This window comes from Ammospiza nelsoni, chromosome 12, assembly GCF_027579445.1.
Source record: "Ammospiza nelsoni isolate bAmmNel1 chromosome 12, bAmmNel1.pri, whole genome shotgun sequence".
NCBI classification, from domain to species: Eukaryota; Metazoa; Chordata; class Aves; order Passeriformes; family Passerellidae; genus Ammospiza; species Ammospiza nelsoni.
This window is the reverse complement of record NC_080644.1, coordinates 14694221-14717036: the sequence shown is the minus strand read 5'-3', so window position 1 is coordinate 14717036 and position 22816 is coordinate 14694221. Positions and strand designations below refer to the sequence as shown.

Sequence of the window (22816 nt, the reverse complement as noted above, 5' to 3'; positions counted from 1 at the left end):
CCTGGGCCGTGTCTGTGGCGCTGACCCGATGGGGAGCGGAGCCTTCTGCTTCGGGCTTCTTCACAGTCACAGCGTCTGCCTTGGGGGCTGAGGGCTGCAGGAGGAACAGCAGAGAGTCAGCAGAGCCTGGGGCACGATGCCAACAGTCCTGAGTGCTCTGTCCATGGCACAATGCTGGAAAGAGACGACCTTTAAGGTCCCTTCCAGCCCAGCCACTTGAATTCTGTGCTCCTTGTGCAGCAGCCCCTGCCAAAGCATCCCTGCCCTGCTCCTTCGCAGGTGCCACACACACAATGGCACACAATGTTCTATGAGTGTCACACTGAGTCCTGCCTGGGCAAACTGCAGGGCTGGGATGCTGCCCTGGGCAGACAGGCACCACCCACAGTGCCCTGTGACCCACACACCCCAAATCAGCCCTGCTGCTCTGTCCCTGGGATTTTTTGGATAGATTTATAGACACCATGGATAAAGACAAACTACTCTTCAAAAGCCAAGTGAGAGCCACCAAACCAGTTTCATGCCTATGCTGCAGTCATTTTGTGATCTGTACCAGCTCCTGGTGGCTCTGGGTACACCTGGGGTGTCAGAACCTGGGGGGAATGGACACAGGCTGGCAGCACTGCCCTGCTGCAGGAAACTGGAGCTGCCAAGGGCTCCTGCATGGGAGATGCTTCACCAGTGCTCAGAATTCCTGAGCCAACAGCCCTGGAGTGGATCCCCCACAGCTAGCCACAGCTACAAACCAGGGTTTCCAGGCTGGCTCAGAGACAGCTCCCTCTAATTCTGTAGCTCCTTCCTGGCTTTAGGTCTGGACTAACCTCGGCAGCTCTGGCCAGCACTGGGGACTTACCTGCAGGGCTGGAGGCTGCCCTAGGTGGGAGGGCCAGAGATGGCCCTGCCCAGCACAGAGACAAGGCCACACAGATGCTGTTCCATCCCCATGAGTGCACTCAGCCCCACACACATGCACATGCAATTTTGTTAGCCCTGCTATGACCCTTCCCAGCACAGAGTGACCCTCCATGAGCTCCAGGACGGTTCCACGAGGCCAATCCCCCCCAGCCCCAGCATGACCAGAGGGGTTAGTGGGCAGCACATGGCTCTGCACTACACAGACTGGTCACTGGATTCATGCAGGACACGAGGACAGCTCCCATGGTTAGTGCCACGTGCCGTCCCTGTGGCGCACATGCTGCTGTGGGCTGTGCTGGGGCAGCCACACGCAGGGACACAGGTGACAGTGACTTCTCCTGGTTAGCAGATGCACCAAGCACGTGACAGAGCCATGCAACACAGACACAGCGTGCACCAGGCAGGAACGAGGGGTGGCAGCCAGCATGCTCCCCAAAACCAGCCGGGAGCACAACGCAGGCACGAGGGACACGGAGGCACGACGGCACCGGGCCGGTCTCAGTGAATGGTGTCCCTGTGTACCTCTGCCTGGGAGACATCTGGGCTGGGCTGGGAGACCTTATCCCGGCCTTTGACATCCTCTTCCAGTCCGGGAACTACTTTGTCAGTGTGCTGCAAGGAAACCAGGCCTTCATCTTCTGTTTCACTCTTGTCCTTATCCAGCTCGGGCAGGCTGCGGGAGATGTCCTCGAAGGCCGTGCCGTGGAAGTCCCCGATGACGGTGAAGTCCACCTCTGCCTCCAGGCTGGAGGTTGAGCTGACGGTGATGCTGGAGCACTTGCGCTCGATGGCCAGGTGGTTGTCCTTCAGGAACACCGAGTCCTTCTCCTGGTCGGGCTCCTCGTCGCCGGTGTCGCTCTCGGGGGCCCTGTGCCGGGGCGGTTTCACCCTCTCCTCGGGGCCCTCCCTTGCCCCCGCTCTCTGAGGGAGACACAATCGTGGAGAGAGAGACGGGGCCGTGAGCACCGCGGGGCAGCACCGGCGGGACACGGCAGCAGCACGAGGAGGAGGAGGAGGAGGAGGAAGGCTGCAGCAAACATCACAGAGTAGAGTCAAACACAACTCAAGCATGGAGACCGAAACCTTTCTGACAGCAGTGGCTTTGCTGCGGGAGAGAAGGCGACTCCATTGGATTGTGCCAAAAGTTTGTTGGCAATGAATCATCTCAAAAAGGCTCGGTCAGACAAAAAACAAGCTCGGCCAGCTTGGAGGCACTTCAGTGCACCAGTGGAAGCAGATGGATGCAAAACAATGGGTCTGACAGGAGACATTCAGAAAGAGCTCAGACGAAGGGCTATCGGATGTCAGTGACTCAAAAAAAACAAACAAGGGAAAGAAAGAGAGAAGAGTTTGAAAGGAAAGGGCCCATCGGCCAGGCACGGTGAGGGAGAAGCAAAGGAAGGTGCCAATTCCACTGAGGAGGAATGAGCCAATTCCACTGAGCATCCTGTGAAGCATCACCCTGGGGGGAGGTCCAGCCCAACAGCTGCCCCGGGGTGAGTCTGCCCCACTGACACCACCTGCCCCTCCAGAGGCCTCAGGTGAGTCTCAGGGTGACCTGGTCAGTGTAATTGACAGCACGGCCAGAGCCAAGGGATGACCTCCCTCCATCCACTCTTCTCCAGACACAGACATACCTCTCAACTCTGCCATCGGAGGGGACATGTCCCATTGCCACACTTTGCCATGAAGCCATGGGAAATCTACACCCAGTTGTCCCTTAGGAACAGCTCTAAGCTCATCGATGCCAGAGGAAACCCCACCTCCTGGCCTCTGCTCCAGGTGTTACAGCCAGGGCCATCCCCCACGGGCTGGGCCTGCTGGCACACCCCTCCCTCGGCACTGTGGGAGGTTGAGAGGTATGGACGAAACACAGGGTGTCCAGCAGCACCGGGGAACATGCTGCAGACACGTGTGGGGGTGTGTCTGACCAATACATACAGAGAGCCCTGCAAGGGGAGCGGAGGGGCAGCACAGCCCTGGCCGCGGGGCGAGCGCTCACACTGCCGGGAGAAGCACTTATCAAAACAGCACTGAGACCTGCGAGACCACTGGAACAGCAGCCTTTACATTCTCTTCTTTCAGGCTGGATTTTACTGATGGGTCACATAAATCCTTCTCTTCCCCACTTGGTTGCTGAGATTTGCTCTGGATTAGAGAAAAGGGTTAGTCGGAAGGAAATGAACTCTGCAGGAGCTGCTCAGGCGCTCACGAGAGCGAGGGAAGCTGCTCCATCAGCCAGCCACCAGCTTGCTGAAGGCAGGAAGGGTGGCAGCTAAGCAAGAAGGGGTAATCAACCAACGTAGGAAATGCAGGGGTGAAGCTGGAAGCGTGGGCCGCGTGTCCGTGACAGTCCCAGCTGCTCCAGCCACCCCCCGGCGCCCTGTCCTGCTCCCGGCCACGGAGCTCGGGTGCCCCTCCTGGGTTCAGCATTCTCCAGGGAGCCAAAATGTTGGGGGGCGCAAAACAAAAGCTGATGAACCGACTGGGCAGCGGCTGCGCATGCAGCCAGTGAAGCCTGACCACACACACAGACAGAGAGGACAGGGATGCAAAGCGCCTGCTGCCAGTCAATGGAGTGTGAGGAGCCACTGGACACGGGCAGAGCCACAGAACATGCGCACGAATGGCCCGTCCGGACGGCTCAGTGCGGTTACCACGGCCTCGGCCAGGGTGAGCTCACAGCCAGAGTCGGGCGAGGCCAGCTCGGCACTGTCTTCTTCGTGCTCGGGCTCGGCAGAGACTCCTTCCTTCAGGGACTGAGGCTGGGAGGTGCCTCCTGAACCAGCCCCTTGCCCGAGGGCCAAGGAGCCCACGCTGGACACAGGTCCCACTGCAGAGGGTGAGGCGAGGCCGGTGCTCCAAGGCAGATCCTGTGCCACATTTGCCTTCCCCGTGGCTGTCACCAATGTCTCAGCTTCAGGCACGTGCTCCTGTCCCTCTTGGCCCGCCCTTCGCTCCGCTTCACCTTGCTCAAACATCTTGATCTTGGAGGCCACGGAAGTTTCCCTGTAGCTCTTGCTGTCCTCCGGGCTTCCTGGGGCCAGGGCAGCATCCCTGTGCTCCTGGGCCACAGCTCCTGCCAGCCCAGCCATGCACACCGACAGCCCAGGCCCTGCTGGATGTGTCTCACCACCTGACTGCCCTGTCCTGCCTTCATTCACCACGGCAGAGAGCTGGGATGCCTCGCCTCCTTGGCACAATCCTGCTGCAGGGGACTGGAAGGGAAAGACATCAGCAGCTGCTTTAGGGACAGAGTCATCCTGTGGTGGCTGCCCCGGAGCCAGGTCACTGTCCCTGGTGCTTTCTGGGACTCTCCAGCTCCCACTCTGCAGATCTTGTCCAACACTGAACTCTGAGTCCTGCTGTGGCTCTTGTGCTTTGGGATCTGCACTGGGGAGGGGCAAGTCCCTCAGGATTGTCTCAGTCTGCTGTTCTGCTTCTTCTCCCTCGGGGGGCACCTCAGCCATGCCAAGGCTTTTGTCACGGGACAGTTCTTCCATCCCAGAGCCTTCATCTCTGGTTGGCTTCCCTGACCCTGAGCCCTGGAAGAGCTCTTTGATCATGGGCTTCTCTCCCTGCACTGGCTCTTCAGTGGCAGGCACGTTGTTGTTCTGCGCTGTGTCCATGTCCTGGGCCACCTCGCTGGTGGCCAGGTCTCTGACCTGGACTGACTCTGCTGCAGGGTCTGTGTTTTGGGGTGGTTCTCTTGTAACAGGACTTTTCACCTCACGGGGTTTCCATGAGGCAAATCCCACATTTTGGGATTGCTCTTCAGCTTCAGGATTAGTGCCCATGGGCAATGCCACCTCCTTAGAGGGACTCCCACACTCGGGCATGGCCACCTCTCTGGCAGGGCTGGTGCCCAGGGACAGGTCTGTGCCCGGAGGCTCCGTACCTGGAGATGGCTCCGTACCTGCAGATGGCTCCACAGGGACTGGCCTGGGTTTCTGGGGAAGGGGTGGAGGGACAGGAGCACTGGGTTTGTCCCTCTCCAGCCCCGTGGCGTGAGTGTGGCCCTGCCAAGACCCAGCTGATGATGGTGGTGACTTGGGCTCTATCTCTTCCATCTGAAGAACCACTCTGGTACTTTCCTCCCTATCACTGTCTGCTCCAACCCTTCCCGAGAGCCCCTCCAGTGCTGGGCAGATGTCTGGGGACTGTTCTGGGCTCCCTCTGTGCTCCTCAGCCCTGGGGCCATCCCCTGCCAGGCCACATGGCTTCAAGCCTCCCACCGAGCTCTGCAGCTCCATCTCCTCTGGTCCCACCTCCTGGGAACACAGCAGGGCTTCACTTTCCATGGATGCTCCTCCAGGCACCCCAGCACCAGGTGCTTTCTCTGGCTGCAGGGACAGCTCTTCCCACCCTGAGAGGGGATGTCCCTCCAGGCCAGTCCCATCACAGCTCATCCCAGGTGGCTCTGGTGCTCCAGTGGGTTTTTCAGACACTGTCCTGTGTTGGTGACTTGCTGAGGAGGGGGCTTGGAACCCTTCTGCCACAGGTGTGACATGCTCGGATCCCTCCCTGGATGTGTTTACTGGGGCTTCTGGTCTCTCCTCCAAGCCAAGGCACCCACCAGTGTCCAAGACCAGGTGTGCTTTACTGTCCTTCTCCTCCCCCTCTGGATCTCCTAAGTAGATGATCCTCTGGGTTGCAGAAGTCTCTGAGCTGTCGTCACCAGCCTTCACTTTAATTTTCAGGACCTCTGGGGCTGTGGCTGCCACTCTGGCCTCTTGCTTCCTGAAGGCTGCAGAAGCACGGTCCTTGGAGAGCACCTCACCTTCTCCCTGGGGAGGCTCTGGCTCCAAAATCTTGGTCCTTTGCCTCTCTTCAGGCTGCTGACAGGGCTTGGGCAGCCCTGGCTCCCTGGTGGCTGCGCCTCTGCCCGGCTCTTGGGGCTCCCCCTCTGCATTCTCGGCGGGTGGATGTGCCTCCCCTGGGCTGGACTCACCCCTGCTTTCCTTCTCATAGAGCTCATCCTCCCACACAGACTCAAAATCCTCGGGACTAGCAATCATTTTGGCTCTCTTCCTCGTCTCCAAGGCTGCAGCTGCCGGCTCTTCCTGGCCTGCCCCATCCTTGGCTTTCCCTACCGTCACCACCACTTTGGTCAGGCTGCCACTCGTGCTCCCCTCCGAGGTCCCTGCACGTGCTTCTTCTGTCTTGGCTCTCAGAGTTTTCCTCAGAGCTACAGCTTCCAGCCTAGGGGCTTCTCTCTCTATAAATACCCAGTGCTCCGAGCCCTGCATTGCAATTGGAGCAAGAAGAGTTAAACGCATCAGACACCCGGCCCCGAATGCTGCTGGCATGACTGGCACAGCTGCTCAGCCTGGCACAGGGCTGCCTACATCATCATCACCATCATCACTGTCATTATTATTATTATTATTATTATTACTATTACTATTGTTCTTATCAAGGCCAGAGTTGAGGCTCTGCACAGAGCCCAGCCGCTCATTGATGGGGAGAGGGGCTGGAAATAAGGGGCTGATGCCACACTGGGGATCAAGCCAGTGTCCTCTCTAGGGACAGTGCTCTGCTCTGGGTGGTGGCCCCCTGACACACCTGCAATACCTGGGGCTCTGCTGGTGGCACAGAGTGGGAGTGGAGCTCCCAGCACACACGAGAACACCACCAGGGTCTCTCTGGAGGCAGGGGAACACAGCTGGCTGCCCCCTTGTTTGTAGCTGGCTCTGGCAACTCCCAGGGGTGAGATTTCATTGGAAGCAAGGCCCTGGGTTCTGGGTAGCTTCACTCTCAGTGTCATCCATGTGCCCTAAGAATTTGTCAGAGTGCCAAGAGCACGAGCAGGGAAAGAAACCACTGCAAGCCATCAGCAAGGCCCTGTCCCTTTCCTACCAGCTGCTGCAGCTCAGATTCCCCAAAAGGCCATCCCTCCTTTCCAGCTCACCAGGGACATCTCCTCAGAACCCAGCCATGCTGAAAACAAGTGTTCAGCAAGTGTCACCTGAGAAAGGCTCCCTGGGAAGTGTAAAAGATCACAGGTTCAGCAGCAGGACTGAGCAAAGGCCATGGAGCATCCTGCAGCAGGGCCACAGCGGGAATGTCACCGTGCTGCTGGCAGGGGACACCAGGTCACTGCTGCCAGGGACACCTTGTACATCCATGTTCTCATCCTGCACGTCAGCTGAAGGCCTCATGAGGGCACAGAACAAAGCACTGCTAGAACCCAGCCACTTTTGGAACAGCAGGTAGGAAATAACTCATGGGAAGAGAGTTTCAGGAGAACATCTGCACCATGGGGCAGCTCAGCCACCCCTGGCAGCACATGAGGAGGGCAGTGCTGGGGCTCCCCTGGGGCTGGCACTGCCCATGGCACAGCCTGCAGCAGGGGCAGGGATGGCCCTCGAGGGCACCAGGATGCACTCCAGGCCCAGGGAGGGGCTGCCTGGCCGTGCCCCCTCCAGCCAGGAACAGCTGGAAATGTGAGCCTTGCCCCATGCAGGGCACTGGGGGAATGTTTGGAGCAGTTGCACCAAAATGCAAACCTAGTGACTGATACTGAAGAAAGGGAAAGAGGGGCAGAGGGGAGCAGAGCCAGAGAGAGGAAGGGAAGATAATATTAGAGAGAAAGAAAGGAGGAAAAACAGTTACTAGCGGAAGAGCTCCCACAAGGAAATGAGAAGTCAGTGAAAGCCCCCAGCAGAAGAATGCCATTCCCAGCTGCTCCTTTCTCTGCCAGGTGTCAAAGGAAGCAGAGCTCCCTCGGCACAGTGCTGCAGGCCCTGCCCTTGCCCTCACTGCAGCCCCCCACCTGCCCCTGCCCCAGGCTCTGCCAAGATTCCCTCTGCCCCCAGAAACCCCCAGGAGCCTGCAGGGAAGCACCTGGGGGCTGTGCTGTGATGCAGCCCATGGGCACCCCAGGAGCACACCCCACCCCTGAGGGCAGGAAAGTACCAACTCCTGCAGTGCCAGGGCATCCACAGTGATGGGCAGCAAGGCAGCCTCCTCCTCTGGTGCCAGAGGGATCCTTGGCAAGGACTCTGCCCTGGCCAGGCAGCCCCAGTGAGCAGCAGGGGCTGCAGGAAACCTGATCCCCAGCCCCCTCCAGCAGGAGCCTCTCCCACAGCCCCTTCCCCTGCACCAGCTGCTCTCCAGCTCCCTTCCTCCACTCCTGCCTCCAGGGCAGCTTTTGTTCCTTCCCAGTCCATGGCACTGGGAACAGAGCCCACCAGTGCCTGCCCCGGGGCTGTTCCCAGCTGGGTGTGACCCATGGCAGCACCATCCCCCCTGCCTGGGAGCTCCCTGGGCTGCTCTGCTGCTCTCTGGCCCTCAGTCCCTGTGCTGCTGTGTGACCCTCAGTCCCGGCGCTCTCTCTGTCCCTCAGTCCCTGTGCTGCTCTCTCTGTCCCTCAGTCCCTGTGCTGCTCTCTCTGCCCCTCAGTCCCTGTGCTCTCTCTGTCCCTCAGTCCCTGTGCTCTCTCTACCCCTCAGTCCCTGTGCTCTCTTTGCCCCTCAGCCCCTGTGCTGCTCTCTCTGTCCCTCAGTCCCTGTGCTGCTCTCTCTGTCCCTCTGCACTCCCTGCTGTCCAGCAGCCACGCTCAGTCAGGACACCGCTCACTTTCCTGAGGGTGCAGCAGCTTCTCTCCTGCTCCTGCCCTGCTGTCCCACTGCTGGAAGCATTTCAGCCAGGACAAGGATGGGCAGCTTGTGGGTACCTGTACAAATCTCCTCAGCAAAGCCCTCTCATCCCTCTTCTCTGGCTTCAAACCAGAGTCCTTCAGAGGAGATCTTCCCAGAGCAAAGGGGATGATTTTCTTCAGGCTCCTCTTCTGAACTAAGGCCCAAGATAAATGTAGATCAAAAAGTCTGAACCCTGGAACATCTTCATCCATGACAGGACCTCTTCACCAGTCAGGAAAACCCCAAAGTTTCAGATTTATTCCCAAACCAGCTTCTTCCCTCTCCTCAGGCTCTTGAGATGGGCACAGCCCAAGGGGCATCCAGTTCCTCCTTGGTGTGGTGTACACTCTGCTCTGGAGGGCTCTGGCCACAGCCCACAGCTCAGGGCAGCCCTTTTGTGTCCAGAGCCTGAGGGCTCTGGGGGATGCTTGGGGCACATCCCCCAGGGAAGCAGGAGCTCGTGAGGAGCTGTCAGTGGGCTGGGGGATGGAGCCACAGCAAAGCTGCCTCTGAAGGGCTGATGTTGGGAAGGCTCTGTCCAGAGACCAGTCCTGACCTCCCAAGGGATAAGGGACTTTCACATTCCTGCCCTCCCTCCCCATGCACCTGCTCTAGGGACAGGAGCAACTGGGAAGGGCATTCCCACTGTGGCCTTCAGCACAAGAGACAGAAAGGAAAGAGGAGAGCAGGGAGTAGAGACAGCCTCCGCTCCTGCCAAGGGGGGCCACAGCCTTGGAGAGGCACGTGGGGGCTTTTCCCCTGAGCATCCTTCAGTGCCCCTGCTGCCCTTCTCTGCTCTGAGGGAGACCCAGCTCACCTGAGAGGAAAGCACAGCCTCAGGCAAGGATAATGAGGGAATCAGATGTTGGGACAAAACGGGGCTGGAGAGGCTCCTGGCACTGCCCAGTCCAGTGTTCCTGCCCTCCAGCAGGAGTGGGGCCAGAGGGCTGAAGTGACAGACCACCCAACCCCATGGGCACCAGGGGACGTCCTGGCAGCGATGAGAGCTCCAGGCTCTGCAGATGTGCTGTCCTTGTGCCATCACCCCCTTGGGGCCATGACTCTCTCAGGGAGACCTCAGGCTCTGGCCTGTGGGGACACATGGGGACATGTCAGGGCTGTCTCAGTCACAGATGCCTGTAGAGAAACCACTGGTGAGGCACCTCAGCACCTGCACCCCAGCTCAGGCTGGGCACACCGAGGGCAAGACTGACTCAGGAGATGTGTGTGTGCACCTCACACCTGCTGTTTCTGTCCTCCAGCTCCCAAATCCTGGAATGGGGAGGGTGCCAGCATGGACCAGGAGATGCTGCTGCTCTGTTGAAGGTGCCATATCCTTGCTGAAGCCCAGGCTGTGCCCCAGCCCTCCCTGACCCCCATCCTGCCTCCTGGGGATTGCTTCAGCCAGCCCAGGTTCAGGCTCCTGCCCATGCTAGTGACTCTGCATGGTCTAAGGGACATCCACATCGAGCAAGAGTGTGCCCAGCCTGTCCCCCACCCCTCTGCCTCCCCTGGGGTGCTCAGGCAGGACAAGTGTCCCAGCATTGCACATCCCTGGGGCCAACCATGCCAGAACCAAGGCTCAAACCCCAGGCTGCTTTTGCTCAGTGAAGGCACCACTCCTGGCTGTCCCCTAAACCCACACACAGGTGGTGCTGGGAGGTCACAGCCCTCACACTGACGGAGCATGATGTGCACAGGCATGGCTCCAAGGGTGCCCTTTGTCAGGGTGCCTGGGCCTAGGGAACCCCAGCTGCAGCCAGGACAGCCCGAGGCTGCTGGAGCAGCCACCCAGGTGTCCAGGCCATCAGGTCACCCCTGCCTTGGGACCCTCAGTACTGAGCTCCAGCACTGGGAACTCTCTCCAGGAACACAGAGCCCTGCAGGAACAGCCAGGGGAGAGGTCCCACCAACAGCCCTGTCCTGGGAGGGTCCTGCCTATCACCAGAGAGGGCACCCAGCCATGGGCAGCTCTGCGCAGAGGGCACAAGACCCCTTGGCAGGCTGGGGACCCCCATGGTGGGAGTGAGAGGTGGGGAAGAAAGGGGATGGTGACAACCTCAGGAGAGGAGACAAGGCTTTTCTGTGTGAAAGACTCCATGCTTAGGGAAGCTCCATGCTCAGATGCAAAATCCTCTAAGGTGTCCTCTTCCATCGTCTGTGCCAGCATGGAAACCCCAGCACCCACAGGGAGAGAGAGAGGGAGACAGAGACAGAGAGACAGAGACAAAGAGAGAGAGAGAGAGAGAGAGAGAGAGAGAGAAAGGGAGAATTTGAGAAGGAATGAAGGAACAAAGGGTGAGCAGGTGGGTGAGCTGATGGATGAATGGATGGAAGGATGGATAGATAGATGGACAGAGGTCACAGCTGTGCCAGCTCTAGATGCTCCAATCACATCTCTGCACCTGATATATTCCATGGTAAAAGCAATGTGGGGGAAAGCCCCCCTTCCTCTGAGCACTGTGAGGGGCCACAGCCCCCCCTGCAGCCCCCATCTCCAGGCAGTGCTGGGGCCCACTGGGAGCACAGGCACATCCCAAACTCCCCACAGAGCCCATGGCCTCTCCATGACAGGGGCAGCCAGGGCAGAGCAGCCCCACGGGTGGCACCCACCCTCCTGGAGCCATGTCCCCTGCTGCGGGCACAGCACACACCGAGGGACAGCAGGCAGGGAAGGTCCCTGGCAGGGACAGGGCATCCAGGCTGGCAGGGGGACACTCCTGTCACATGCTGCCTGCACTGAGCCCAGCAGGGACCCAGGCCACAGAGCTGTGCCACATCCACACCCCTCCAGCACGGGGGCTCTGTCCTGGCACCCCACTCCAGCACTCTCCTGTTGCCCCCCTGGTCCCAGTGCAAAGCCAGTGTGCACAATGCCCAGAAGGGAGGATGTGGCTGTGGGATCCAGCACGGCACCACCCATCTTCCACCTCCTCCCACCACCCAGGTTCCACTGCTGAGAGCACCACAGGGCACCCCTGCACAGGAGCCTGGTCCTGCCCTGCTGGGGACAGCCCTGGGCAGGAGCTGCACTGGCCCTGCCCCACAGGCTGCTCCTGAGAAGAGCAAGCAAAACCCCACCCCATGGGCCACCAGAGCCACAGCCCACCTCTCTGGTAGCCCCCAAACTCCTCCAGACAAGGGCTGCTCAGTCTCCTGCAGTGCCCAGGGAGACCCCTCCACCAGCAGTAAAAATGGTTCAAAAACATAGAAACAACATCCCTGTCCCCAGCATGCACAGGGCAGCACAGGAGCTGAAGGACTGCTCCCCAACAGATCCTGATCCTCTCTGGAAGAGAAGCAGCAGAACAAACCTCAGTGGCCTTTTCAGGGGTTCCCTTTGGTGTTTCATCCTCGTGCTTGGGTGAGGAAGAGGCTGGTGAGGAAGGCAGCCTCCTGTCCCGGTCCCTGTGAACCAGTTTGCTGTTGGGCTCCTTCAGGGTCCGCTTCAGCTCATTGATGCTGGCTTGGTGCTTCAGCAAAACGTCCTCTGGCTTGTCTAAAAACTTGGGAAGGAGAGAGGAAAAGGGAGATGGTTAAAGCAGCAGCCCAGTCCAAAGGGATGAGCACGGGCACTGGGAGGGCTGGTGTCACACTGGGCTGGAATTGAGGGGCTCAGGAGCCAAATGAGGAGCAGAATGGAGCACCATGGTCTGCAGGTCCCACTGTAGGACAGGGAGCAGCTCCTTCACTGCAGGCAGCAGCAGAATGTGGGTAGCAGGTGAAGGGCACAGCATGGTCTGGTGGCATCTCCAGGGCTCTGTGTCCTCCTGGCTGGGGACATGCTAAAGCTTCCTGGAGGGGAGAGCTGCCTCTCCTTTGGGACCAGCAAGGAATGGGGCCCTGCTGGAAACACCAGCAGCCTCTGCTGTTGGCTGGTGCCAGGCACAAGGGAGCCCAGGCTCTCTCACAAAGGAATTTCCAGCAGAGCTCCCCCAGAGCAGGCTCTGACAAAGGGCTGGAGGTCCAGGGCTGGGCCGGGATGTCCAGCATGGATCCAAGACTGGATCCCTGTGGATCAGCCCAGGGTGGGGTGAGTCTGATCTGCTGTGGAGAGAGGACAGCTCAGAGTGCTCAGGGAGAAGAGAAGGGTCAGTGTCAGGGCACGGCGTCGCGGTGCCCCCTCATCCTGCCACAGAGGTGGGCAAACCAGGAGGAACCCGGCTTCTGCCTCCAACCCAAACCCAAAGCTCTCCTCAGGTTCAAAAGGAGGCCCCCAAACACCTCCCCAGCACCTTCTGGGCAACACAGCAGAGACCCATGAGAGTCCCAGCAAAAGCCCCACTGAATTTTCCAGACCAGAGGGCTCAGCAGCGCTCAGGAAAGTCCCGGCCTGGCCCCGCATGCCCGAGCTGAGGGGGGCTCAGGTGTGCCCACCTCTGGGCTGGGCGTAGCACATGCACATGCAGGGGGCAAGCGATGAGGCGGGCAGGGTCGGGGCAGTGCCCACCCCGCTGGGGCTGCACAGGGAGCCTGGGCGGGGTCGGGGCAGTGCCCACCCTGCTGGGGCTGCACAGGGAGCCTGGGCGTGCCGCCGGCGGTGCCAACCCCATCCCCTGGCAGTGCTTGCTCCCATTGGCAGCTCCAGCTGGGATCTCTGCTCACAGAGGGGATCCCCCGGGGAGCACCCCTGGATTTGAGGCCAGGATGAATCGTTCCTGACGGGGCCATCACAGGCACAATTTGTGCAGGGAGGGTTCAGCCTCCTTCTCTGCTCAGGCCCCCTCAGGGTGGGCAGGCACAGGGCTGGTGTGAGTGCTGGCCCCCCAGGCAGCTGAGAGCCTCTTGGCCCCTGTGGGGTGGGATGGCAGCCACAGTGCTTGGGGAGCCCCAGCCCAGCTCTCCGGGGGCTGCAGGAGAGCTGGGCAGGGGGTTGAGGCACTTTGGGTCAGGCAGGAGCAGAGCGTGGGTCGGGTGCCAGCAGGAGGATGGGACCAGCTCCACAGGAGAGGAGACACAAGGTGAGGACATGGCGGGGTCAGGAACACGAGCAGAAGCCAAGTCATCCCAACGGGCCAGGGCCTCTCCTGCCCTTGGGAGGGCTCTTGCTCACAGGCACGATCAGGACCACCTTACTTAGTGGGATAGAAGATGCCACAGCTGATGCCCAGCTGTCTGTTCCTCGGGCTCCTCCAGCACCCAACCCCCGGCCCGGTGCATCTTGTATTCCAGTAAATAGGGGGACAGACGGACTTGTTTTGGGAAGGATGGACAATATGATGCACCAATGAGGACTAAGATACTCCAGAGAGAGAATACCTCCTGCTTGTGCCTGGGGGTTGTTTCGTGCTCCGGCTGGCAGCAAAGAGAGGGTTAAAAGTAACCAGCAGGGTCAGTTGAGGGCACTTGTCACAAACACCACAGTTAAGTAGACAGGCTGGTAGGGACCCCCCTCCCCTCCCAGCATGGGGCTGAAATGGGCTGGGACAGCACAGGGACCAGGGTAGGAGGGGCTGGGCTGTGCTAGGCAGTAGTGGGCACTGATGTGCTCAGCCTGTCCCCATCCCTGTCCCAGAACCTGGCTGCTCCCAGGTCCAGCCCTGCCTGGAGATGAACCTTGAGACCACCTGGAGGGCTCTGGGGAATCCAAGTTAATCTGAACCCCTGTGACAGCTCCACTTCCACTGGTGGGGCCAAGAGTCACATCCCCAGGGCCCCACCAGCCTGGGGCACAGGTGACACCCACAGGGCTGCAGGGACCCTGCCCTGAGGTGACCCTTCCTGCCTGCAGCCCAGCCCTGCTGCCTGTGCCCAGGCCCTGCCTGCCTACCCCTCCACCCCCACCCTCTTTTGCCCACCTCGGCTGTACCTTCAGCTCCTTGATCTTTGTCGGGGTGGTCACCTCCTCATCCTCCGTCTCAGAGCGTCTCCTGCTGCCAAACTCACCGTCCTCATCCTGCTTCTCCCCCTCAGGCCCGGCATCGTGGTTCTCGCTGACAGAGGCTGGGCGAGAGAACTCTGCCCATGGGGAACAGACAGGTCACTGCAGCCCTGCCACCCTGCTCCTGTCCCGGCCCCCTGCTCCTGCCCCTGCCAGCTCTGCCAGCTGAGTCACTGCAGCCCTGCCACCCTGCTCCTGTCCCTGCTCCCTGCCCCTGCTCCCTGCCCTGCCACCCTGCTCCTGTCCCTGCTCCCTGCCCCTCCAGCTGGGTCACTGCAGCCCTGCCACCCTGCTCCTGCCCCAGCCCCAGCCCTGCCACCCTGCCCCTGCTTCTGCCCCTGCCCTGCCACCCTGCTCCTGCCCCTGCCCTGCCACCCTGCTCCTGCCCCTGCCCCAGCCCTGCCACCCTTCTCCTGCCCCAGCCCTGCCACCCTGCTCCTGTCCCAGCCCTGCCACCCTGCTCCTGCCCCAGCCCCCTGCCCTGCCAGCTCACACCTGGGGCAGGTGGTTCCAGGGGTCCCAGGTCACAGGGGAGGGGGTGATGTGTCCCTGAGCTGCCCGACCCCAGCCCTGCCACGTCCCCCTGTTCATGCAGTCTGAGCTACCCCTAGGGGTGGGGACAGCCCCTGTGCCACGGGGATGAGGCTGGGGACAGCCTCCAGAAGGAAGCCCGACGGTGCTGTGAGCCAGCCCAGCGAGGCCGGGCAGCGTCCCCTGTTGGTGCCAGAGGCGCAGTGTCCCCGTGTGCCCTGTACCTCCGTCCAGGCTGCGGGACATGGTGTAGCGTTTGCTGGAGGAGCGCTCGAAGAAGGGCGCGGGCCGGTCGATGAGGGCGCTGGCCTGGCGCGTCTGCGCCTGCGTGCGCCCGCTGTACCGAAACTTGGAGCCCATCACCAGGAAACCCTTGGGGGGTGGCTCTGGGGACACCAGCCTGGGGGTCACAGGGGTGGGACGGTGTCAGCGAGCCCCAGTCAGGCCCCCGGGCACTGCTCCCCCACGTGTACCCACCGCAGCAGAAGCAGGAATGTGTCTGCCTCCGGGAAAAGAGGCCTGGAGAAGGCTGAGGGAAGGTGCCTCACCTGAAGAAGGTGTGATGCTCTATGCAGACCTTCCAGAGCCTCTTGGCTGAGCGGTGGTTGGGCAGCTTGAAGCCAATGGTGCTCTCAAACTGTTCGTACTAGGGGGAGACAGAGAGAGGCTGTTACAGACACATCCTGCCCCAGGGGACATGCCAGGACCTTGCCAAGGTCCTCAGGTTCCCCTGGCAGGAGCGGTGACCATGCAAAAGACCCTCAAAAATCTTCTTCAAATTCATGCTGGGATGGTCCATGCCCAGCAGAGTGATAGCCCCCACATCTCTGGGCTAAGCACTCTCCTCAGCTGTAAACAGCTTTTCGGTGCAAGAGAAATTCCCTCAAGAAACAAAAAGCTTTTACAGCTGTTTTGATCTGAGGGCATCACTCCCAGGTGTGCTGTCCTTGCCCTCCAGCCTGCTGGAACACATAGGCAGAAATGCATTTTCCCACCATAAATGAGTGGAAATAAAGTCTGAAAATGAATGAAAAAACCTTGTGAAGATGTGACAAAAATGGCCCTTAACCCCCATTCCTGGGCAAGCTCCCTGTACCAGCAGGGTCATGATGTCTGTCAGCAATGGGATCCTGGGGTCCCTCAGCTGTTGAAGTCACAAGACAACATGAAAGAAAATCCATGCCACAGGAAATGTGCTCTCTTGGCCAGTATGGTCACAAATGTGGCATCCTTGGAGCAGAGGCCAGAGCCAGGTGAGGAAATCCTCACCATCAGCTCCAATCCCTCAGGACAGGTACCCAGGGGCTGCACCAGCACCTGACACCCACCTCCCCCGGGCGGATCTTGATGTAGAAGTTGCTCCTCTTGTAGGAAATCTTGAGGATCTTGGGCCAGGCGAAGCGGTTGATGCGCAGCCGGTCCCTGTAGATGAGGAGGCCGTTGGCACAGACGCCCAGCATGATGTCGATGCCCTCTGAGTCCTGCAGGAGACAAGGGGACAGGAGGGGACAGGTCAGCAGCTTGGCAAGAGCCAGCCTGGCCAGCAGGGCCACATCCCTCCTGCAGAGTGCTGCGGGGGCCTGGCTGGCAGAGGGAACAGTGAACCCCAGGCTGGTGGAGTCTGATCTCTGGAGCTTCTCTGGTGCCACCCAAAGCCACGCCAGGAGCCTTCCCTGTGGGAGGAAGGTGGGCAGGAGCAGGCTGGGAAGCGGCAGCGCTCTGGCAGCCCCGTACCTTGGCGTGGTGCAGGTCCACCCCGTACATGGAGAGCTTCTTGGCGTTCTCCAGGAAATGGATCTCTGCTTCTCCGGGGGTCATTCCCCTGCAGGGAGACACAGAGGGGGACACGTAGCTGGGTGCCCCAGGGCCGTGGGGCAGCTGTCCTGCCCGTGCTGTCCCCTCCCGGGGCTCACCGGTAGGTCTTGTGCAGCTCCATGATGCGCTCCTCCAGCTCGCGCGTCTGGTTGGGGGCGAAGCGCAGCTCGCTGACGTAGTTGCCCACGTGCTCCTCGGTGTCGTGGTCCCCCAGCTCGGCCTGCACGGCGTAGGAGCCCAGCAGGGCGTGGGTGACAAAGGAGCAGGGCAGGCGGCCTGTGATGATGTCGGCACGGAGCTGCAGGCACAGGTAGTATCTGCAGGGGGGCAGGCGGTCAGAGCGGGGCAGGGCACCCAGGAACCAAGCTGGTGCCCCCAGGGCAGGCTGGGGCTCGCCTGGAAGGAGAATTGTGCACCCCACAGCAGGCTGGGGCTCCCTGGGAATGAATCTGGTGCCCTCTGGAGCAGGCTGGGACTCCCTGGGAAGGAGAATTGTGAACCCCACAGCAGGCTGGGACTCCCTGGGTAGGAATCTGGTGCCCCCACAGCAGGCTGGGGCTCCCTGAGAAAGAATCTGGTGCTCTCTGGAGCAGGCTGGCACTCCCTGGGAAGGAGGCCCTTTCTCCTCACCTGGTGATGTCCTCTGTGAGCTGGGCAGGGTCTGGAGGGTAGAACTTCACAGTGAAGGCAAAGTTCCAGGGCCCACCTGGGGAGGGGAGAGAGCAGTTCAGGACAGCACCCAAGAGGCTGCACACATGGCACAGGAGCATCTGTGTGCCCACAGAGGATCCTGCTGCTCCCTCCAAGCCTTGCACAGGGCAGGGACAAGGGGGCTCCAGAGGCTGCCAGGGGCACAGCCCTTGGGACTCCAGCACAGCTTCTGGGGAATCCTCCCCAGAGAGCTGGGGACAGCAAAGCATCACAACTGCAGGAGCCACAAGCTCAGTGTCCCTGCAAAAGCCTCCTGTGTCCCAGAAGGTGACACCTTGGGCAACAGCTCTTCTGCCATCCTAGCAAGGCAATACCATGGCAAATGCACCCCAGGACCTGTCCCAGCAAGGACCCCCACTCTCCCCAACATCCCTGACCCCCTTGCATGGGCCAGGTGGTGCCCAGGGTGGCACCAAGTGTCAGACAGCTCTCCAGTGGCAGAGTCCTTTGCCCCCTCGCCTGTCATGAGTAAGAGAAGAGGTGGGTAACAAACAGCTGAATGAGCAACAGTGTCCTTGTCCCCAGGCCAGTGGCCAAAGGGGAGGTGACCTGCCACAGGACAGCCACACTGAGCCATCCAGGAGCCCCATGGGACATCCCAGGGCTGAGGAGGATGGACCCTCCCCAGGCACTTACTGCGGATCTGCTTCTTGATCTCTTTGGAGGGGTCCAGCCAGTTCTGCAATGAGGAGACAGCAGGTCAGGGGGGTCCCAACTTTGGATGGGGGGGCTGCAGAGGAACCCCCCCATGCTCACCTTCTGGCTGTCTGAATCGCAGAAGGTGAGGCCAAAGTAGTCCTTCTCCAGGAGGTTGAGGTGCTCGCACACCAAGTCAAAGAGCACCTGGCCTCGGGCATGTTTCTGTCAGAGACATGGACAGGCTGATGTCAGCTGGTCCCTTGGGCTCCTGGACACCCTCCAGGTGACCATCAGAACATCCTCTCACCCAGCATGGGCTGCAGCACATCCCAGCCTTGCAGCCCCAGGATCACCTGTGTGTCCCTAAAGTGGGGCCAAAGGGTGTCCCAGAGCTGCAGGGATGGGCTCCTGGTGGCAGTGGTGGCTGGATCCCCCAGCACAGCATAACAAGAGCCACCAGGAGCATGTGGAGTGATGGCAAGCACCCTTGGTGCAGCCACCGCCAGGTGTGTGTGTCCCCTCTGTCCCATCCTGCAGCCACCAACAGGCATGAGTTGCCTCCCTCCCACCCTGCAGACACTGCCATGTGTGTCCCCTCTGTCCCACCCTGCAGCCACGGCCAGGTGCCCGAACTGCCAGGCAGAGCTCTATCCCCAGCCATTAAGCTTCTGACTTAGACACTCTTTTTTCTTATGAGTAGCTGCCAAATTTGGTTTCACTGGGCTGATATCCCCTGCAAGGGTCTTTCTTTCCAGACTTTTAACTAATTTTGAAATTTCAACTTCAATGGCTATTTCTGCGTGTGTTTTTCTCTAGGATAGAGGTACTACAAAGCTGTCCTAGGAAGAGTCCTTTCCCTCAGGACCCTCTGGACTGGGCAGGGTCCCAGCAGTGTCCCCTCCTTGGTGCCTGCACAGGCCCCCAAGTCTGGGACTCACCTCCACCTCGCACTCATATTCGGACGCATCGAGCAGGGTCACCCTGCACAGGGCACTCTTCACTTTCTTGGTGGTTTTCTGGGGTGACTTCTGGGTCTTGCTGGGAGTTGTTTTGTCAGAGAGCCCGTCGGTCTCGCTGTAGTCCTTGTCCTCCATGTCTGTGCCCTGGAGCAGGGACACACAGAGAGTTACCTTACCTGGAACCACTGCCAAGGGACACAGGGGCAGAGGGGGAAGGCTCTGCACAGCAGAGAGGGGCAGCTGCTGATGGACAGTGCCCAGCCAAGGCCAGTTCCACCAACCCACAGTGCCAGCACAGCCCAGCTCCCTGGAAAACGGACACCAGGGGTCAGTTCGGCACCCCAATCTCCCTGCCCAACCACCAGGGCAGCACTCAGCTCCCCACAGCCCCACAGCCAACAGCGGCTGCAGCTGGGGCTTCCAGCCGGGCCCGGGGAGCTCAGTGGGGACACGGCACCCCTGCCCACAGCCATGGCGGGCCGGCAGGGCCATTCCCAGCCCGGGCACACCACCGGCCTCACCATCACCCGTGCCCGGGCTGCCGGTGCTGCCTGCAGGAGCCGCGCGGGCAGCGGGGGCAGCGGCACAGCCCGGCCGGGCCCGCCTCAGGGGCTCCTCTGGGGCTGCCCCCGAGCGCCGGGCCCGCCTCGCGGCACCACGGCCGGCAGCGAGCGGCGGCACGGCCCCTCCCGTGCTGCTCTGCCCGTCCCCTCCCGCGTTCCCCGGCCGACAGCCACTCACCGGCTCCATGTTTCGGGTGTCCGGCTGTGCCCCGAGCTTCTCATTGGGGTCGGTGTCGCGGCCGGCGGGGCTGGGCGCGGCCGTGGGGCCCTGGGCGGCCGCCTCCAGCTGCTGCTGCGGAGCGTCCTCCTGCGCGTTCCTCACCTCAGAGCCCGGGCCTGTCTCCGTTGTCATGACCGCCGGTCACCGCGCTGCCACCGGCACCGGAGAGAGACAGCAGGTGTCACCCGGGGCCGGGGCATGCTGCCCGGGCAGCCGGCTGGGATGCCCTGGCTGCTCGGGGGAGGCTGGGACAGGCTTGGGATGCGCCCATCTCTGCCTCACACGGATCCACTGCCAGAGCCCTGTCCCTGTCCCTGCACAGATCCACTGCCAGAGCTCTGTCCCTGCACAGATCCACTGCCAGAGCCCAGATCCCCGTCCATCCACAGATCCATGCCAGATCCCAGATCCCTGTCCATGCACAGATCCACTGCCATATCCCAGATCCCTGTCCACTCACAGATCCACTGCCAGATCCCAGATCCCTGTCCCTGCACAGATCCACTGCCAGATCCCAGATCCCTGTCCACTCAGATCCACTGCCAGATTCCTGTCCATGCACAGATCCACTGCCAGATCCCAGATCCCTGTCCCTGCACAGATCCACTGCCAGATCTCAATCCCTGTCTCTGCCAAGAGCTGGCTTTGCAAAGGGCTGGTGGCAGCAGCACAGGACCGGGATTTCATACTCTGAGCTGGAGGATAAGAGCAGCAGTGGGGAGGGACATCGGTGACAGGGACCCACCATGGCCAGGGATGCACCTGGTCGTGCAGAGCTGCTCTGACCCCCTGCTCCCACACCCCTGCACCAGCTGGAGCCTTGCCTTGCTGTTTTCTAGGAGTGGGAGGAACAGGCAGGCTGTGAGTCAGGGAGGGCTGCAGTGACACAGGAAATGGCAGACACGGACAGTGCACAGCTCTCACATCCGGGCTGGCTGCTCTGCTCCCCTCCGGCCACCCCAGCAGCATGCTGGGTTCCCACGGCCAGCCTGGGACCCTGTGGATTCCTGCCTCCAGCCCCAGCTGCCTGAAAAACAAACCCAGGGCCAGGAACAGGGAGGGGAAGGCACTTTCCATGCTGGGATGCTCAGCAGTGTGGTTTTGGAACCTTTATGGTTTTGATATGCTTTATGCCAACAGAGCATGGGCTAGCAGGGTGTCCTGGGAGGGTCCATACTCCACAGGTCATGGAGCACCCTTTGGACCATCACCCACTCTCCACCAGGCCGTATCCAGTTGAGCAGCACCTGCTGGGATCATCCCCGAGTCCAAGGGCTATGGCTGCACAAGGTGGCTCACTTGGAGCATCTGTGACCCTGTGGTCACATCACCCACCCTGCCCAGAGAGCAGCCACACCTGCAGCCCTGAGTAATGCCTGCAGATCCTGTTCCAGTTCCAAACCCTGCTGTGGGAGGGACACCTTCCACTATCCTAGGGTGCTCCAAGCCCTGCCCAGCCTGGCCTGGGACACCTCCAGGGATCCAGGGGCAGCCACAGCTGCTCTGGGCACCCTGTGCCAGGGCCTGCCCACCCTCACAGGGAAAATCTTCTCCCCAGTATCCCATCTGACCCTGCCCGCTGGGAGTGGGAAGCCATTCCCTGTGTCCTGTCCCTCCATCCTGTGTCCCCAGTCCCTCTCCAGCCCTCCTGGAGCCCCTTCAGGCCCTGGGAGGGGCTCAAGGTCTCCCTGGAGCCTCCTCTCCTGCAGATGAGCACCCCAGCTCTGCCAGCCTGTCCCAGAGCAGAGGGCTCCAGCCCTTGGAGCATCTTTGTGGCCTCTCCTGGACTCACTGCAGCAGCTCCACATCCTTCTGATGCTGGGTCCCCAGGGCTGGGGCAGCTCTGCAGGTGGGGTCTCACCTGGGTGGGCAGAGGGGCAGAATCCCCCCTGACCTCTGCCCACGCTGTGGTCAGCCCAGGGCAGGGTTGGTTCCTGGGCTGCCAGTGCCCATGGCCGGGTCACATCCAGTTTGTCACCAGCAGCACCCCCAAGTCCTTGTCCCAGGGCTGCTCCCCACACAGCCATTCCCAGCCTGTGCTGGTGCTGGGGCTGACCCAGGTGTAGGACCTTGCCCTTGGCCTGGCTGAGCTCCATGAGGTTCATGTGAGCTCCCCCAGCCTGCCCAGGACCCTCTGGGTGCCCCATCCCTGGCAGATCTGGATCCACAGCTCAGGCTCAGCTCACTGTCACTGAGACTCACAAAGAAACCCATCCCACACCACAGCTCCTGTCCCACTGCTGCCCTTCAGGTGTCCTCAGCCGTGGGAAGATGTGAAACCTTCCCAGCAAAATGACTAAAACTGGCTCTGGGGGTGGAGGGAACAGAGAGGAGGTGATGGAGAAGACAGAGAGTCAAGCCTACGCCTTCCGCCGGATCCGCAGCCAGGAGATCCCGGGAACGCTCCCCTCCCGTGCTTGCGTGCTCACCAAGGGGCCTCAGCTCACAGCCAGGGCCCAGCATGTCACCCCTTGTGCCACAGCCACGTTCTCCTGGCCATGACAGGCCAGACAACCCGCCCTGAGCAGCCTCAGCTCCTCCTGACAGACCCCACACTCAGCCAAGGCCACCAGGAGCTTCCAGAGGTCACTGCTGGTTTGTTTTTTCCACAGAGGAAACAGAGCTGCTTTTTTCCACTGCAAATTCAAGCAGTTGCTCACTCCAAGGCCTGGTCCCTGTGTGGATCATTCCCAAGCACTTCTGCTTGGATCTCAGTGTGTGAATTTTTAATCAACGTGAAATCTTTAAAATGACAACGCATCACTTTGGGCCAAAAACATGCTGAGTTTTTCACTTGGCATTTCTCAACTTTCTTCCAAACTACTTTTTCCCCGAAGTGATCCCTGAGGAAATGAGGGGTTTTTTAAGTGTAGTAAGCTGGGAATTCATCCCATCTCACTTCTGCATCTTAAGCTCCAGTTCCAACCTTCTGATGGTGC

The 22816-nt window shown here is 60.6% G+C and overlaps 1 protein-coding gene across 6 annotated transcripts in view; it reads right to left on the bottom strand.

Annotated features, from left to right (window-relative positions):
* EPB41L1 (erythrocyte membrane protein band 4.1 like 1) overlaps positions 1-22816 on the bottom strand; it is a 63367-nt gene that overhangs the window by 7928 nt on the left and 32623 nt on the right. For 2 of the 6 annotated variants that reach the window (XM_059480610.1, XM_059480611.1), the window contains exons 3-18: positions 19836-20026; positions 19074-19238; positions 18253-18357; positions 18133-18175; positions 17416-17491; positions 16884-17102; positions 16705-16792; positions 16299-16451; positions 15519-15616; positions 15195-15370; positions 14368-14516; positions 13818-13853; positions 11873-12064; positions 10618-10716; positions 3573-6158; positions 1438-1836 (exon numbers count right to left, since the gene is read on the bottom strand). In XM_059480610.1, coding sequence (XP_059336593.1) covers positions 1438-1836; positions 3573-6158; positions 10618-10716; positions 11873-12064; positions 13818-13853; positions 14368-14516; positions 15195-15370; positions 15519-15616; positions 16299-16451; positions 16705-16792; positions 16884-17102; positions 17416-17491; positions 18133-18175; positions 18253-18357; positions 19074-19238; positions 19836-20009 — 4758 coding nt within the window. In that variant the 5' untranslated portion in view covers positions 20010-20026. Of the gene's footprint in view, position 1; positions 95-1437; positions 1837-3572; positions 6159-10617; positions 10717-11872; positions 12065-13817; positions 13854-14367; positions 14517-15194; positions 15371-15518; positions 15617-16298; positions 16452-16704; positions 16793-16883; positions 17103-17415; positions 17492-18132; positions 18176-18252; positions 18358-19073; positions 19239-19835; positions 20027-22816 lie in introns of all 6 variants that reach the window. The other 4 variants (XM_059480607.1, XM_059480609.1, XM_059480612.1 and 1 more) reach the window with 4 other exon arrangements.